Source organism: Delphinus delphis, chromosome 19 (genome assembly GCF_949987515.2).
Source record: "Delphinus delphis chromosome 19, mDelDel1.2, whole genome shotgun sequence".
NCBI lineage: Eukaryota > Metazoa > Chordata > Mammalia > Artiodactyla > Delphinidae > Delphinus > Delphinus delphis.
In genome coordinates this window covers 20,997,407-21,014,166 of record NC_082701.1, presented here as the reverse complement: position 1 = coordinate 21,014,166, position 16,760 = coordinate 20,997,407, and the positions used below count along the sequence as shown (strand labels likewise).

Genomic DNA, 16,760 nt, shown 5'->3' with positions numbered 1-16,760 from the left:
AAACACAAATCTGATCATTCCACACTCTGGTGGAAATCCTTCGATGTTTCACCTTGGCTGATAAATTAGTTGTCCCTCAGTATCCGAGGGAGATTGGTTCCAAGACCCTGCTCAGGATACCAAAGTCCTCGAATGCTCAAGTTCCTTATATAAAATGGCGTATATTTGCATATAGCTGACGCACATCCTCTAAATCATCTCTAGGTTACTTACAGTAACTAACACAATGTAAATGCTATGTAAATCGTTGTCGGGCTTGCGGCAAATTCAAGTTTTCCTTCTTGGAACTTTCTGGAATTTTTTTTCCTGAATATTTTCTTGTTTTTTTAATGGTCAGCTTTTTAAATTAAATTTATTTACTTATTTATTTTTGGCTGCATTGGGTTTTCGTTGCTGCGTGCAGGCTTTCTCTAGTTGCGGCAAGCAGGGGCTACTCTTTGTTGCAGTGTGCAGTCTTCTCATTGCGGTGGCTTCTCTCGTGGCAGAGCATGGGCTCTAGGCGCACGGGCTTCAGTAGTTGTGGCACACGGGCTCAGCAGTTGTGGCTCGTGGGCTTAGTTGCTCCCCGGCGTGTGGGATCTTCCCAGACCAGGGCTCGAACCTGTGTCCCCTGCATTGGCGGGCGGATTCTTAACCACCGCACCACCAGCGAAGTCCCTTCCTGAATATTTTCAATTTGCAGTTGTTTGCATCTGCAGATGTGGAACCTGCGCATATGGAGGGTCGGCTGTATCCATTTCTTAACTGGGCCTTCAGACCTTAACAATCTGGTCTCAACACACCTTGCTTGCTTTACCCCCTGTACTCCCCAGTATCCAAGCTAAAGTCCAGCCAACTTCTCCTATTTACTCCAACACATCGTTTTATCCCATGCCTAGGCAATGTTCTCACCTCTGTCTGAAATGTCCTCCTATGGCCTCAAGCTTTAAGACCCACTTCAGTTGTCACTTCCTCAATTCCCTCCAGATAATATGTTCTATCTTCTCTGTGCTTCTAGACAACTTTATTCTTCCCTAGGTTTCACTAATTTTTACACTCTATTAATGTTACAAGACTGTCACTCTCAACCAAGCTAAAGGTCAAGGGTACATGCTTTCTCTTAATATAAACAGCTCATTTACTCATTCAATGAATATTTATTAACTGCCTACTTTGTGCCAGGTATGGTTCTAGGGGCTAAGGATACAGCAGTGAACAAAACACAAAGCTCACATTCTAGTGTGAGAGGACAATAAACAAGGTCAATTACATCTTAGATGGTAATAAGTATATGAAAAATATAAAGCAGAAAAGGCAAGGGAGGGTATTTGGAAGAGGTTGTGCGTTTACACAGGGTAACCAGAGAGGAAGGCATGATGAAAAGATGATATTTAGTAAAGAGCTGAAGGAGATGAGAGAGGAAGGTATGTGACTATCTGAAGAAAGAGTGACCCAAGTGGAGGGAACAGCAAGTGAAAGAACCTGAGCAGACACATGTTGGGTGTGTCTGAAGGACAGCAAAGAGGCAAGTGTGGCAGGAGGGGGGTGAGTAAGGGGGAGAGTAGTAGGAGCCAAAGTCAGAGAGCAGTCCCGGGGACTAGATCCCACAAGCCACAATGATGATTTTGTTTTTACTTCAAGTAAGATGGTAAGTCATGAGAGGGTTCTGAGCAGAGAAAGAACATGCTCTGCCTCATATCTTATCAGAATCACGATGGCTGCTGTGTTGAGAACAGACTTAAGTGGGGGAAGGCAAAGCTTGAAACTGAGGGACTAATTACAAGGTTACTGCAATAAAAAAGTGAGATACGATTATGGCACAGATTATGACTCAAGGTGCAAGTTGTGGAGATGCTGCAAAGGTGTGTGATTCTGGATATATATATATATTGAAGGGCAATGGGATTGAAGACTGATTGGATGTGGAGTGAGAGAGAAAGAGAGGAAGGCTGTAGAAGAAGCAGGATTTGGGTGAGGGAAATTCAGGAGTGTGATTTTAGACGTACATTTGAAATGCCTGTTACACATCCAAGTGGATATGTCTCCTAGGCAGCTGAATATATGATTTTGGAGTGAGAGGATGATCCCAGAAGAAGATATAAATTTAGGAGTTGCCAGTGTAGAGATGGTATTGAAAGTCTCGACACTGAAAAAGATCACCACTATTCTATATGCCTCCTGCCACACACCTCCTTCACTGGTATCCCTAACTCCAGGACTCCCCTTGCAGATCTGAGGCCATACAGTCTGGTAGAAGAGCGCTGGGGCTCCCTTGGCTTAGCATATTCGCACCCATCTATTTAAAATTTCCAGTGCTCTGTGTTTTGGGGAGGTTTTCACATTAGACCAAAGAATGTTAAGTCATCTCCATCTCCATATAGACTGGAAAAAAAAAAAAATCCCACCTCAACACAAAAGAAAAACAATCAATTAAAACTATTTAAAAGTTTTTCCAGGAGAAATTCTGTGAGGACTTGTTGGCTAAAGTTGCCTGTAAGTTAAGACAGACAGACAGACACACAAAATGAACACTGAAGAGAGAGGACAAAGTGCTCAGCATAGGAGAATACCCTAAAGTATTCCTATTCCCGGTAAAGGTAAAGGTCCCTTCCGAGACTTCCTTTGCCTCAATCCTTCATGAACCCCCAGAAGATGCTAGAAGTGACTTAAGAAGGCTGGGGAGATGGCCGTTGGGAAAGAACTGTCGGTAGTTGGCAATACTTCATTCCAGGGAGGTGGTGGCAACAACTCCCTAGGCAGCAGACATCATGGATTTTCCTCCCTCGGGGAACCAGAGGTCCCCTCCGTTTCTGGCCTGGATCCCTTAGAGACAAAGAACTTCATTCTTTCCCATACCAGTGTGGGGCTGCTGGGGAGTGCTGGGGGTGGAGGGTTAGAATTCTATGCCCAGGAAACACCCATAGGCTCAAACAGGAGCCTGCATCCTGACTGGTCCAGGAGGCGTGCGGGGCCGCTGGGCCCCTCCAGCGAGGGCCAGGCCGGTTGCCAAGGTGCCCGGGGAAGGGGTAATCCAGCGCAGGCCGGGTACGTGGACCGCTCGGTACACTTCCACGGAGGGCGCATCTGCCTCCCGAAGAGCCCTTCCTTCCTCTCAACTCCATTCTCTCACGCTCCTCTCTTCCGAGGAGCCTCCGCATTCGCCTTCTACCCGTCCTGGCCCCAGCCCTTTCTTCACTCCTCCTGACCCTCCCCCGGCTTGCCCCTCCCCCGGCAGCCCACCTTCACCCCGCCGCTCCGCGGGCTCCTCGGTCCTCGCCCCTCATCCCCGGCCTCCCCTCGCCGGCCCCCCGCGCCCGGGGCCCCCGTGGCCCCTTGCCCGCCTTCCTCGAGGCGGCTGCGGCCCCTTTCACAATAGCGCGGCCCGCCTCCCTCCTCTCCGCTCCCGGTTCGCTCCCGCCCGCTTCCCTCCCGGCGCATGCGCCCTCCGGTCGGCGGCGGCTGCGGTTGTGGCGGCTCCGAGCGGCTCCGTTTTTTTTAAAGGGAAACGCTGAGGCGCCGGGGGTGACTGTGGGGGAGGGGGACCCCGAGCCCGGAGACCCGCGGGGGAGGCGACAGACCCCCTCCCGGAGTAGGAGGGCTTTGGGCGGACCCATCCCTCCCACCCCCTCCTGAGGAGGAGGGGGGGGAAAATGGAGGCTCGGGGCGGCTGAGGCGAGCTCCGGGGCGGGGGGCCGGGGCGGGGAAGGGGGTGTGTGGGGTGGGGAGACGAGGCGGGCCCGGCCGGGCCAGGGGGGGCCGAAGCGAGCTCCGGGGATGAGCTCGGGGGCGGCTGGGTGCGAGCTCCTGCCTCTGAGGCGAAGGCGGCGGCGGCGGCAGCAGAGGCGGCGGCGAGGCCCCCATGGGCCGGCGGCGGGCCTCAGCCGCGGCCTCCACTTCTCCGCACGCCGGCGGGATGGCGCCCGGGCCCCGGAGGAGCCGCGCTAGCCAAGGCCTGCTGCCGCGCTGCTGAGGCGAGCCCGCCAAACTCCCCTCCCCCTCCTCCGTCCTCGACCCCCCGCACCTCACCCCTTCCCCACCCCCTCCTCCGTTTCGGTCCCCGGCGCTGCTCCGGACCACTATGACCATGAGATCCGCAGTGTTCAAGGCGGCCGCGGCCCCTGCCGGCGGCAACCCTGAGCAGCGACTGGACTACGAGCGAGCTGCGGCGCTGGGCGGGCCCGAGGACGAGCCCGGGGCGGCCGAAGCCCACTTCCTCCCCCGGCACCGTAAGCTCAAGGAGCCGGGGCCTCCGCTGGCCTCCTCCCAGGGCGGGAGCCCTGCGCCCTCCCCGGCCGGCTGCGGCGGCAAGGGCCGGGGCTTGTTACTCCCGGCCGGGGCGGCCCCCGGGCAGCAGGAAGAGAGCTGGGGCGGCTCGGTGCCCTTGCCCTGTCCGCCCCCGGCCACCAAACAAGCTGGCATTGGGGGGGAGCCAGCGGCAGCCGGAGCCGGCTGCAGTCCCCGACCCAAGTATCAGGCGGTGCTGCCCATTCAGACGGGCTCTCTCGTGGCGGCGGCCAAAGAGCCTACGCCCTGGGCTGGGGACAAGGGTGGGGCGGCTCCCCCAGGTGCCACCGCCTCGGACCCGGCGGGACCCCCACCACTACCTCTGCCCGGGCCGCCACCCCTCGCGCCCACCGCCGCCGCCGGAACCCTGGCGGCCAGCGAGGGCCGATGGAAGAGTACGAGGAAGAGCCCTCTCGGGGGTGGCGGCGGCTCGGGAGCCTCCAGTCAGGCCGCCTGCCTCAAACAGATCCTTCTGCTGCAATTGGACCTCATCGAACAGCAGCAGCAGCAGCTGCAGGCCAAGGAGAAGGAGATCGAGGAGCTGAAGTCAGAGAGAGACACGGTACGGGAGGGGTTAATCTGCGTTCGGGACTAGGAGCGAGTTGTGCGCATGCTCGGGGGAAGGGGGCTGTAGGAGGTTAAGGTATCCCTAGGTTAGGGGTAAGGAGGTTGGCCACCAACATAGGAGTCTTCTTAGTTAACGGGTCCTTGGGAGCCAGGCCCACAGACACACGTTGGGTTGGAGGGAGGGGTTAAAGGGCAACCTCCCAGGGGGAGGGGGAGGGGAAGTTTCAGGTGCCAAAGGGTTAATTTAAAATGACAGCCCCAGACGTGTGGGAAAGACGTTTAGAGTGGGAAAAGACCTGATTTGTGAGGGGTTGAAAAATGAAAAGGTGGGATACATATGTGGTGGCTTTATGGAAGGGGTTAACTTAAAGAGCTTTGCGTTATAAATGTATTCTGGAGGAGAGGGCCATAGCAGCTGTTGCTCTAAGCACTGCTGTAGCATCTTTAGACAGAGTAGTAGGCCTTTTAATTGGCAGAGGGGTCGAGGTGATTCACAGTGGAACCCTATTACAGCTTTTTAAAATGATATTAAGAGAATCATCACCTTTGATTTCAGACAGTTTTTCATAGGAATCTGAGTTATAAAACATGACCTGCTAACCAGCTTCCTTGTATGAGCATGGTGTTTAGAGGCTGGGAGGTTTTTAAGGCATCAGGGGAAATTAAGCTTATTAAATGTATTAAGTAGACCAAAATTTTTTCCCCTATATTAGAATCTTAGGGTAGTAGGGAAGTCATTTATTATTTCTTTGTACTTCTGAGGAGCACGACTATATAGGGTTATTTTTACTGCAGCAGTAGTTAAGGGCACCTTATGTGTTAAAACATATTCCTCCAGATATCAGGAAAGCTGTGGTGGTGGGATATTACTGTGCTAGCATACCTTACAGCTGCCTAAAAATAAACATGGTTTCTACAATTGTTGTGTTCAGGCTGCAGCAGTCTCTCTCTCTCCCTCCCTCTCCCTCTCCCTCTCCCTCTCCCTCTCCCTCTCCCTCTCTCTCTCTCTCTCTCTCTCTCTCTCTCTCTCTCCCTCTCCCTCTCTCCCTCTCTCCCTCTCTCCCTCTCTCCCTCTCTCCCTCTCTCCCTCCCTCTCCCTCTCTGGCGTTGTGTGCGCCAAGGGCTGAGCAGGAGAGCAGAGGGCTGTTCATTTTGTTTGCTTTCCAAATGAATCTCTCCAGGCAGCGACTGTTTTATTGGAGAATGCATTCTGCAAGGTGGAATGGGAGCTGGGGCCGGTCTCATTAAAATATCTCATGGTGTTGATTTGTGGAAGTTACTCAACATGGAGGTGGCACTGCTCAGCTACTGTACTGCAGTCTAGGGGTGTGATGGTACTGTAATTACAACACATCGTGTCCTTATTTGGGGGGGGGAGGCGGGAAGAGAACGACCAGTGAAGGAGAAGAAATCAAGGAAATGTCACCCATAAACCGTGTTTAAGTAATGTTAAGGCTGTGAATCAAAACAGAAGATGAAATGAGAATGTGGCTGACAGGGGGGCTCTCTGCTGATTGTGGAGGTTTCTGTTCAGTACCTGAGGTAATGGCCCCTTTGCAGACTTTCCTAGGCAGGAAAAGCGGGGTGAGTTAAGGATAGAGTGTCAGTCTGAACTTGGCATTCATTGCCTCTGTTGTGTATTGCAGTCTTAGCGATGCTTAAGCTTGTTTCTCTTATTCCAGTTGTTGTTTGGCCTCTCATGAAATCTGTGCAGCTAAGTGGATGTAATGAAGTCAACATTAATATCACAGTCTAACCCAAATAAAATTCTTATTATAGGGTGTAAGTAGCACATTTGGCATCTTTTCTCAGAACATTTTAATGTGAACTTTTCAATGATAATAGACTTCCATTTTCTGTTTGATTATGTGGTCCTCCCTTTAACTAGAATTAAAAGACTTTGTTTTCAATATTCAGACAAATAGGTATAATTTTTTTGTTATCTCAAATGCAAAGCAATATGTATATTTGATGATTGATGGGATTTATGGGTACTGGTTCTTTTATAATTCTTCCAAATTGAGTGTTCATTATTTAGGTGGCACTTCCCCACCCCCACCCCACCCGCCTTCAAATAACACTGCAATCCCTAGTGGCACTGTGATTGTGTGAGCTTTTAATTCCTTCTCAATGTACTGTCTGGACTTTGTCCTTGTGTATAGTGTTTTGGAGTGGAAGTAGAGAGGATAGGGTTTGGAGAACCTTAGGGCCTCCTAAAAGAACATTAAGGTTAATTCTGGAAACTCCCAAACTGACTTGGAGCCACATGGTTAGCAGTAGCAGAGACCATGCCATTTAAAAGGCATGTTGTGGCCCCTCCCAGTGAAGAGGATTTTCTTTCAGAAGAATGAAGTACAAATTCCCCCATGCCCCTCCCCAACTAGTTTAGCCCCTAAAATCAAGCAGTGTACCTTGTCTTCTCTATTGTGTTTAAGAAAATCTATTCAGATTAATGTCTGCCTGTTAAAAATAAGTTGAATTGCTATGGTTCATGGAAAGAGGCAGAAGACCATACTGATTCGCAAATAGGGCTAAGCACCTGTGTTTAATTTTTTTGTTTTTTAAGTCTGCATTTTGCCATTCTCTCTTTTAGCTCCTTGCTCGGATTGAACGTATGGAAAGGCGGATGCAGCTGGTAAAGAAGGATAACGAGAAGGAAAGGCACAAGCTGTTTCAGGGCTATGAAACTGAAGAGAGAGAGGAAACGGAGATATCCGAGAAAATTAAACTGGAGTGCCAGCCGGAGCTTTCCGAGACATCCCAGACTCTGCCTCCCAAGCCTTTCTCCTGTGGGCGGAGTGGAAAGGGACACAAAAGGTGTGCTGATAACTTTGTTACACTGTCTGGACATGAGGTCACCTGTTTCCAGTGACTGAGAGTAAGGGATTAGGACTTATGAATTTGTTTTAATAGAACTATATCTTGAATCATGAGGTCTTCTGTGCTGAGAAACTGTCTTGAAACATTCTTGCGCAGACTATGTACGTCTGTTAGGAACATTTTGGTCACTGTAGTAACTACAGAATGCAGAGTACATCATAAAGAGAATGGGCAACAAATGTGACAGCTGAGTTTCTTAAAGAAAACTATAGCCCTTCACTTCAAGTTAGGAAGCGTTAAATTCCTTCATTGCATCAGGCACTGGTAGACATTAAAATGTAAGCTCTAAGTGTCCTTGGACTCGAAGAGATTAGTCTAGCTATAAGGATGGCATAAGTTTTGAAAACTCAGAATTCAACTGCAATAAAATATGCAGATAGACAACAGTGATACAAACTATTCAGAGATTAAAGATTATTGTGCGTTAAAATAGTGAAACTTTAAGGAGGAGATGGATCTTGAAAAAGAAGTATAGAATTTAGATTGGTAAAAAGGAGAGGAGATGGCATCCTAGAAGAGTGTGTGTGTGTGTGTGTGTGTGTGTGTGTGTGTGTGTAGACTGGTGGGAGAAAGAGAGCCAGAAGATAGCAAGAAAAAAGAAACAGAGATTGTAATTAACATGGTGTAGGTTTGGAGGGGTAGAATAAGAGACTGGTCTCTGGCTGACAGGAATGAAACAGGCCACAAAGTAGAGGCCTCTAATGTTAGCTAAAGGGTCTTTTTTTTTTTTTTTTTTTTTTTTTTTTTGCGGTACGCGGGCCTCTCACTGTTGTGGCCTCTCCCGTTGCGGAGCACAGGCTCCGGACGCGCAAGCTCAGTGGCCATGGCTCACGGGCCCAGCCGCTTCGCGGCATGTGGGATCTTCCTGGACCCGGGCACGAACCCGTGTCCCCTGCATCAGCAGGCAGACCCTCAACCACTGCGCCACCAGGGAAGCCCCAGCTAAAGGATCTTGAATAAAATAGGGACCTTTTTAGATTTAGTAGGCAGTAGGATACTAGTAGAGGTTCTTAAGCATGGAAACTCACTTGTTCAACAAACATTTACTAAGGGCCTATTATATATACTGTTAAGCATGAAGCTGTTCCTGCTCATGACAGCCAAATGAACGCAGATATTTAGATACTTGAATACTGGTTATTTTGAAGCAAGCTAGTTCTCTTGCCCCAAAATGTAATCAAATTAGATTTTATTCAAGAGTCAATAAATTCTATAATGTTTTCTTCCCTATCTAATAGGAAATCCCCATTTGGAAGTACAGAAAGAAAGATTCCTGTTAAAAAGCTGGCTCCTGAATTTTCAAAAGTCAAAACAAAAACTCCTAAGCACTCTCCTGTTAAAGAGGAACCCTGTGGTTCCTTATCTGAAACTGTTTGTAAACGTGAATTGAGGAGCCAGGAAACTCCAGAAAAGCCCCGGTCTTCAGTGGACACCCCGCCAAGACTCTCGACTCCCCAGAAGGGACCCAGCACCCATCCCAAGGAGAAAGCCTTCTCAAGTGAGATAGAAGATTTGCCGTACCTTTCCACCACAGAAATGTATTTGTGTCGTTGGCACCAGCCTCCCCCATCACCGTTACCATTACGGGAATCCTCTCCAAAGAAGGAGGAGACTGTAGCAAGTAAGGCATAGAGAACACTTGCTCTTATACCCTAGTGGTGGCGGTCAAGCTAACAAGTGTGAAAATGCCTTTGGCATTTTTAAAAAAGTGCAATCAATAAAGCAGAGTTCTGTCAAGAATGAGTAAGTTAACAGCCAGAGACAGACACTGTGCAGGCATTGCAAATAGATGGAATTACAGCAAAATGTGCTCAATGTATTTGCCTGCTTACAACACTGGGAGATGTGTTTGCCAGTAAGTTGCTCATCACAAGAGCACCAGACTTGGGGGTGTAATCTCCGGCAACTTGCATGCCCTCTGAAAGAAGGGTTTTCTGTGCTGTGAAATGCATAGAACTTATACTTTGCCATGCACGACTGTTCCTGCAATTGATATTGTGTGAAACCTGGGAGGGTGGTCTTTGGGTGTTCTCAGGGGCCAATGGTAATTTTTGGGTTGGGGAGCCAGTTTGGGGTGGGGAATTTCACCTGGGCCTCCGCTCTTTAACTATATAAACATTTATCTGTATCTCTATGTCCCGGTCTGGGGGGCAGGAGGAATCTGCCAAAGACCAACAGTCTTACTTTATCTTACGATACTTCACAAAGGTTCTAAATGTGAAGAGTTTACTTGGATTGCAGTAGCCCATTGGTTGTTCATATATTTAAATAAAATGGTCTACAAACTATTTTTCAAACAATAAGGACTATCTTGGGATATCTGAGCTGCTTGGGATGGGTGTGGGGTATGGGACCTTGGTCTTCATTCCCTTTTTTTTCTTCATGGCTTCCACACAGAGATGCTCCCCTATCTCCTACATCAACCAGTAACTGGAATGTGCCTTCAATCGTGTAATGTTAGTCTGTGACAGTCACAGCGGGTGCTCCGGGGTGACGGTGGGGAAGCCTTGGATAGAGTCACAGCCCTGAGTTTCTGATGCTGTGTCTTGCCCTAGTAGGGATGGGGATGGGAATCCATTCCAGTAAGACAAGAGCATTCTCCAGGCTTTGTTTGGCTGTTCTGGTGACAAAATTAAGTGGGGAAGATAGATTACTCTTCTTAATTATCTAAAATTCATTAGGCCTTACACTTGAGTACATGCGATAGACCAGGACCCTGATCTAGGCTCAGGTTTTTTGTTGGTTCAGTTAGTTGAACAGGTTCATCCTTAATGGTTAACCTTCTTGCTGCCATGGCAATGCTGTGTAACAAGAGAAACCGTGAAGCAATTTCCCATCCGGGATTGGGAAATGGCTTAGTCCGGAGCTGTTCTGTGTGACTGGCTATTTTTGAAAACCCTTTCTGCCCTAGTACAGAAAATTCCAAACACGTCTAATATTGTGGGCCTAGCAGTACAGAAAGAGTCTGATTGGGGGGAATCCTAGTCCTTTGAGGACCCTGAGTTGTGAATAAACGTGTGAATCCTTATTCTTGACGCCCCTATCTCAAGAGGAAGTCTCAATGGCTTGTTCTAAGGAAGCCAAAGTCTTTGTGCATGTTGTTCAGGCTGGACCAGCAAGGTAGTTTGTTTGGAGGGAGGAGGGAGCTGTTTAAGAAGACTACATATGTAAGTTTTGAGAACACTGATCTTTTATTTGAAAAATAGGGTCAACTTTTACTCACCTGCCATGTTCTGAGTTTAAGGTTTGATATCCTTGGCCATCAACTGTTGCAGGGAAACCACCCTAAATAATGAAGAAAAGAAGTCGTCTCAGTGTAAAAAAAAAAGTGGTGGGCTTATTTTCTTTTCTTTTGTCTGTTGTTCCCTCTTCCCCTCCCCCAGAGAGAAATTCTCAAAAGAACAACTCAAAAAACCAAAATGGCTTCCTAGTGAGAACTTCAGTGATGATCCTTTCCTCCATTTTGGGTATGGGCTTTTTTTCTTTTTACACTGAGGTGATTCTTCTTTCCTGCATTATTTAGGGTGTCTGATGCCATCAAGTGTTGCAGGAGAAACTTCAGTCTTGGCTGGTGAGTAGAATAGGAACTGTGCTGGCTGGGTCTGGGGTGGGGGTGGTGGGATGGTGGATGGTTGGGAGCTGCATTCCCCATCAGTTGGATGGGGGAGAGTGAGATTCCTTGGTGTATGATTACACTATAGACTTCAAAATGACTACAAATTTCAGTTGTTTTTCAGGAACTGCAATAGCATCCATTATGTGAATTGTCAGGTATTGGTTTAGGGTTTTTTGTGATCCTGTGTTTGGCAGACTGCAATGGCATTTTAGGTTCTTTTAATACCGTAGCAAGGACACTGAATATGGCTTCAGGTGAGGCCATAGAATGGATTCCTATCACTTGGTAACTTTGTCTTATCTGGGAGAGATCTCTTGTCCTAGTGAATAGTAGGTTGTGTGACCTTGGATTTAAGGGTGGTTCCACCCCTCCTCCCTTTCTTTCTCTCTTTCTTTTTTCTTTCCAGTTCCTTCTTGGAGGGACCACTCAGTAGAGCCTCTAAGGGACCCAAATCCTTCAGACCTTTTGGAGGTAGGTACCTAAGACCTGTCAGTAGAAGGGAGTGAGAGAGAGAAATGGGGCTGTTACTTGAATATGTCATTGTAACTGTATGGATGGGTTAAATAGAACTTTGAAGCAAGAAGGTAACTTGAGAGATTATCTAGTCCAACTCCTTTGTTGTATAGATGAGAAAACTGAGGTCCAGAGTGGCTAAGTGATTTATTAAAAAATAAATAACTAGGGAATGTTCAAAACAAAGCTAGATTCCATGCTATGTAGAAAAGTTAGCGTGTACCACTCAGCAACAGAATTATATATTCCAACCTCATTTGACTCTTATAAGTTTGATACTTACTTTAAACTCAGACTCTTATAAAGTATAGAGGTAGGGAGGGTTTGTGGCAGTCTCAAGGGTTGTTTCAGTTTGATGTGACTTTCACCTTGGAAAATTATAGAAATGATTTTGGAATATGGAGATTCTACAGGGTAGGGGTGGGGAAAGGAGTATGTGTTTTGTTGATTTTGTTACCAGGAGGTTCCTATGATATCCATAGAACTCACAGACTCAGGTGGGACCTGAAGGTGAAAGATTTTACATTCCTGGAAGCTGGAAATGAGTATACATGTGTCACACGGTGATAAGTAGCTTATCAGCTGCTATTCTTTACACAGAACCTGGATGACAGTGTGTTTTCGAAGCGGCATGCAAAACTGGAGCTGGATGAGAAGAGAAGGAAAAGGTGAGGCTGGAGATGTCCGTTCTGGGGACAACTGAGCCCTATAGGACCCTAACCTCTCTTATCTATGCTGAGGGGAGCCCTGGAGCTCTTAATACTTTTCAATTACTCAATTGGTTGAGTATCAGAGTGTGAAGTGGTTGTTGTTATACACGTTTGGCCTCTTTTTCTTCTGGGGAACACCAACACATGATCTAGACTGCCAGACCTATACAGCTCTTCCCTAACCAAGCAGGCGGTTCTCTTTACCCCCGTACCCCTCCCCACCCCCCATCCCCCATCTAGAAGACTCAGCAGAGATCTCCCTAGCATCTGGATTGTGTAAGTTGCCTTTATAGAGCTGGTTTTCAGTAATGTTGGGTTTGTTTGTTTTGTTTGTCTGGTTTGTTTTTCCCAGATGGGATATTCAGAGGATCAGGGAACAAAGAATTTTACAGCGACTGCAGCTCAGAATGTATAAAAAGAAAGGAATTCAGGAATCTGAGCCCGAGGTTACCTCATTTTTCCCTGAGCCAGATGATGGTAAGTTTTGTTTATCTAAAAGAGTACAGGGCTCCAGGATACAACTTGCTCTGAATGAATGCAGTATTTTGGAACAGGTATAGTTGCTAGACATTTTCCATCTGTGTCACTAACAAGGTCCCGTTTGGCTTTCTTCCGTAGTTGAAAGTTTGATGATTACCCCCTTCTTGCCTGTTGTAGCATTTGGACGACCATTACCAAAACTAACTCCACAGTAAGTATAAAGTTTTTTTCCCCTCCTCTCTCAGGTAGTCTGTGCTTCACCTCCCTTCCAGACTTCATGAAAGCCTAGATATAAGGTGGAATAGCTGGCTTAGGGATAGCCATGGCTCTTTGACAGAAGTGAGGCTGCCTGGGCCACTAGTTTTTGCAGTGATAAGATTCCCAAGCCAGGAATTAGGAGGATTGCTTTTTGAATTAGAAATAGATTATTCAATCACTTTAATAGCACACCATTGCTCTGGCTTTGAGGCAGGAAAGACAATCTAAACCTGGGACTTGGGAGTCAGGGCTAGGAGTGGTAAAGGGCATAGTGTCTTTTTCTGAGTTAGTCTCATGTCCATACTGAGTTTCTTCTAGTCTTGCAGGTTGATTTCTGTATCCTTTTTTGCCAGGAATTTTGAGCTGCCCTGGTTGGATGAGCGTAGCCGATGCAGGTTGGAGATCCAGAAGAAGCAAACACCTCATCGGACATGTAGGAAATAGCTGTGCTGGCAAGAACCTTCTGTCTTCAGATAGTTGTAGCATGCCATTCCCAGAGAGTGGCAGAGACCTGTATATGTGACCGATGTCCTCATGTATGTTATCATTCGCTGGTAATGCCCTTCCATACTCCCCTGATCTTGATTTTGTTTTCATCACTCTGATTTCACAAATACTCTTTCACTGGGCTAATTGTGAATTATGGAGGGTGATTGGGATTTCTTTTCCCCTTTTGGGGAAATGAACTCTCAAGCTAAATCTATAGGATGGCAGATTTGGAAGCTTCAGGGGTCTGCTTCTCTACATTTGCCTATGTTAAAAGGGTGAAAGGGCTCTCTTCATTAGACTTTTGGAAGATGAAGCAACCCCTGCCTTTAGAGCTGTGCCTGCATGGCACTCTTCTTGCCCTGGTATACCCTTCCTTATAGTGTGAGCATAGTGGTTTTTACCCTAAAACAAAACAAAACAAAAAACCTCACCATGAGCTTAAGGACCAGATGAGGAATAACAAGTGACGTGATAAAGCAAGTCATCTTCACAGGGTAGAAAAGAGGTTGGAGTTGGTAGATAAATATCTGAAAAGACAGTTCTCTTAAAACTATCCTGTGATATAGCCATGTGGGAAGGGATGTTTGGCTGTGATTATTTTCTTAGTTAATGGGTAACTGAATTTCTTCCCCCACCCCTCAAAGAATAAAATCTTCTGAAAAGAGAATGAGGATGGTAAGTTTGGGACCAGTCATGGCTCTAAACAAAAGCCGTTGGTGTTTGGGGATGGCATGCCAGATCCTGTATAGATGTCTTTGTGTCACATCACTTCTCCAGTATTCCTTAGTTGGGTTTTATCCTTTTAGCTGAGCTCTTGGTGGTGGGATAGAGATTTAGGGAGGGTGGGGGTGTGTGTGGAAATATGTGCTTCCTTTGGCTGGCAAATGTCTACATCTTGAAACAAACAGATGTACCTAATGAGCTTCTCCGTTCATTTTGTAAAAATAGATTTGTATGTGTACCATCTTAGTTCCCCCCTCCCACCCACCTCCCACCCCACCCCCATATTGTTAAAAGAATTTCAGGACAGCACTCCAGGCCACTTTGGTCTCAGTGTAAGATCCCTGTAACTATCTGGAAGGAAAATAGAGCCAAGACCTCTGGTCTTAAATATATAGGAATTGCCTTTCTTTAGTCTTCAGGACTATTGTATGAAAACAAGTAGGGGTCTAATCTCCTAGAAGGTAGGGGCTTTTATCCTTGAAGAGAATATGTCCCCAGATTATTAGCACTTTTAGAGGAGAAGCCAAGGTATGTAGGATGTGTGGCCGGCCCATCAGTGGAGCATGAGAGAATGGGATACCATTGTGGGAAGGGAAGAAAAAAGTTCCTCAGGGGCCTCCCACTGCTAAAGCTTTTTGTGAGATGTTGATCTGTGCTCCCTGAGTTTGACTTTTAAAGGAATTACTCTGGCAGCACATGTAGTATTCTTGGATGATCTTGCTGCTCTTATTTCTCCTTTGTGTGTGTGTGTGTGTGTGTGTGTGGCTATGGGTTTTCATTTGTAACTCCATCTGCATAGGAGAGTGGGCTCTCCACAAGGGAACCTGCTGTGAACTTCATTGCAGCAAGAATGTAGAGAGAAATAGGACTTATTCCACTAGGGGCTCTCATCTCACACCTTAAGGAGAGGAAGGAGATTTCTAGAAAAACTGGGCCAGATTTTCTTTGTTCTCCATCATTTTAATATGGCAAGCTGTTTGGCTTTCCTACTCTGACCTATGTTATGTTCCTTTATAATGTGCCCAAGAAGAAAAAGACCAGTCAGTGTCTCTTTTATTCCTTGATTCCTCTCAGTTTCTTCTTGATTTTCAGCATTTGTCAGACTCCTAATTTGGGTATGCATTAGCAAACTTAGCCTTTATGTTTGTGCCTATCCAGCAGACTCCCCAGATTTTGAACTTGAGTTAGACTAAGAGGAATCCATGGGTGCTATCTGGCCAGTCTTAAGTGGATTCTATTTCCTTGGTTCTCCCTCTACCTAGGACCTCTTATTTTATTGTCCCCTCTTCTAGATCAATTCTCCTTTGATTTGGATATGTTGAAGTTTTGTTGAGAAGGAGGTTGGAGAGTAGATTAGCAAAGTTCCAAGAGCAAAATTACAGTGTGTTGAAGTGTGGGGGGAAAATTAGTCTTATTTTTTCCCTACATGGGATACAACACTGAAATTCAATCTTCAACTGAAGGACCTGCAGTTCTCCTAAAACACAGTTCTTTGTTTCTTTCCTTAACAAAGTTTAAGCTAGTGTTAATAAATTAAAAAGAGAAATTGCTTGTCTGTCCACTTCAGCTTTGTTTTATGCCCGTTTCATATTGTTGTCTGTGTTGTAATTCATACTTTTGATACCATTTCTGATGTGTAAAATTGGTTGTCTTGTAAATATCTTATAAAGAGTTCAATTGTAAATAAACTATTGTGGCTGTTAATTTTGAACTTCTGCTTCAATTTATTAGATTTATTGGGAAGCATTAAACAATTCTGCTTGTATATTTTAAAAGACTAGAAAAAGAAATCCATTTTCACAAAATAGAAAAACACTATTTTCCCTTTTATATGAGATATTAACTTCCATTTGTGTATGAACACAATGTATGTTTCATCCCTCTTTGTCCTGTGTTCTTCCTTACACATAATTGGCAACTTTAAAAACAAGAGATGATAGGATACTTGGTGCCTGGTGTCTAAATTAGTAAAACCTCAGTTGGAAAGACCTTAGAGGTCATCTAGTCTGACTCCAATACATGATTTCCCTTTGACAACATTCCAGACAAATGAAGTCCAGCTTCTCCTTTAACACTTTGTTTTCTCTTATACGTTTTTTTCTAAATGTTAGAAAATTCTTCCTCGTTGACAAAATCTAACTTCTTGTAACTCGAGCCCACTGGTTCTTGCTTTGCCTTCTAGGGTGATGAAAAAATATCAATTCCTCCTTTCCTCATAGTCCCTCAAATAGTTAAAGTTTGCTGTGGCAATCCCAATCTTC

The 16,760-nt window shown here is 46.3% G+C and overlaps 1 protein-coding gene across 4 annotated transcripts; it reads left to right on the top strand.

The window, feature by feature from the left end:
- The first annotated feature begins 3,434 nt into the window (after window positions 1-3,434).
- Window positions 3,435-16,203, top strand: MSL1 (MSL complex subunit 1). Of its 4 annotated transcripts, XM_059997030.1 has the most exons (10): window positions 4,112-4,205; window positions 4,730-4,825; window positions 7,424-7,647; window positions 8,949-9,331; window positions 11,234-11,281; window positions 11,733-11,797; window positions 12,440-12,507; window positions 12,902-13,026; window positions 13,168-13,240; window positions 13,641-16,203. In XM_059997030.1, exons 3-10 carry the CDS (start codon window positions 7,445-7,447, stop codon window positions 13,729-13,731), a joined length of 1,056 nt encoding a protein of 351 aa, XP_059853013.1. In that variant the 5' UTR covers window positions 4,112-4,205; window positions 4,730-4,825; window positions 7,424-7,444; the 3' UTR covers window positions 13,732-16,203. The 4 variants fall into 4 exon arrangements, with proteins under 4 accessions (XP_059853011.1, XP_059853012.1, XP_069396181.1 ...); XM_059997028.1 differs by having other exon boundaries at window positions 3,435-4,825; XM_059997029.1 differs by lacking the exon at window positions 11,234-11,281 and having other exon boundaries at window positions 3,435-4,825.
- Window positions 16,204-16,760: the final 557 nt, after the last annotated feature.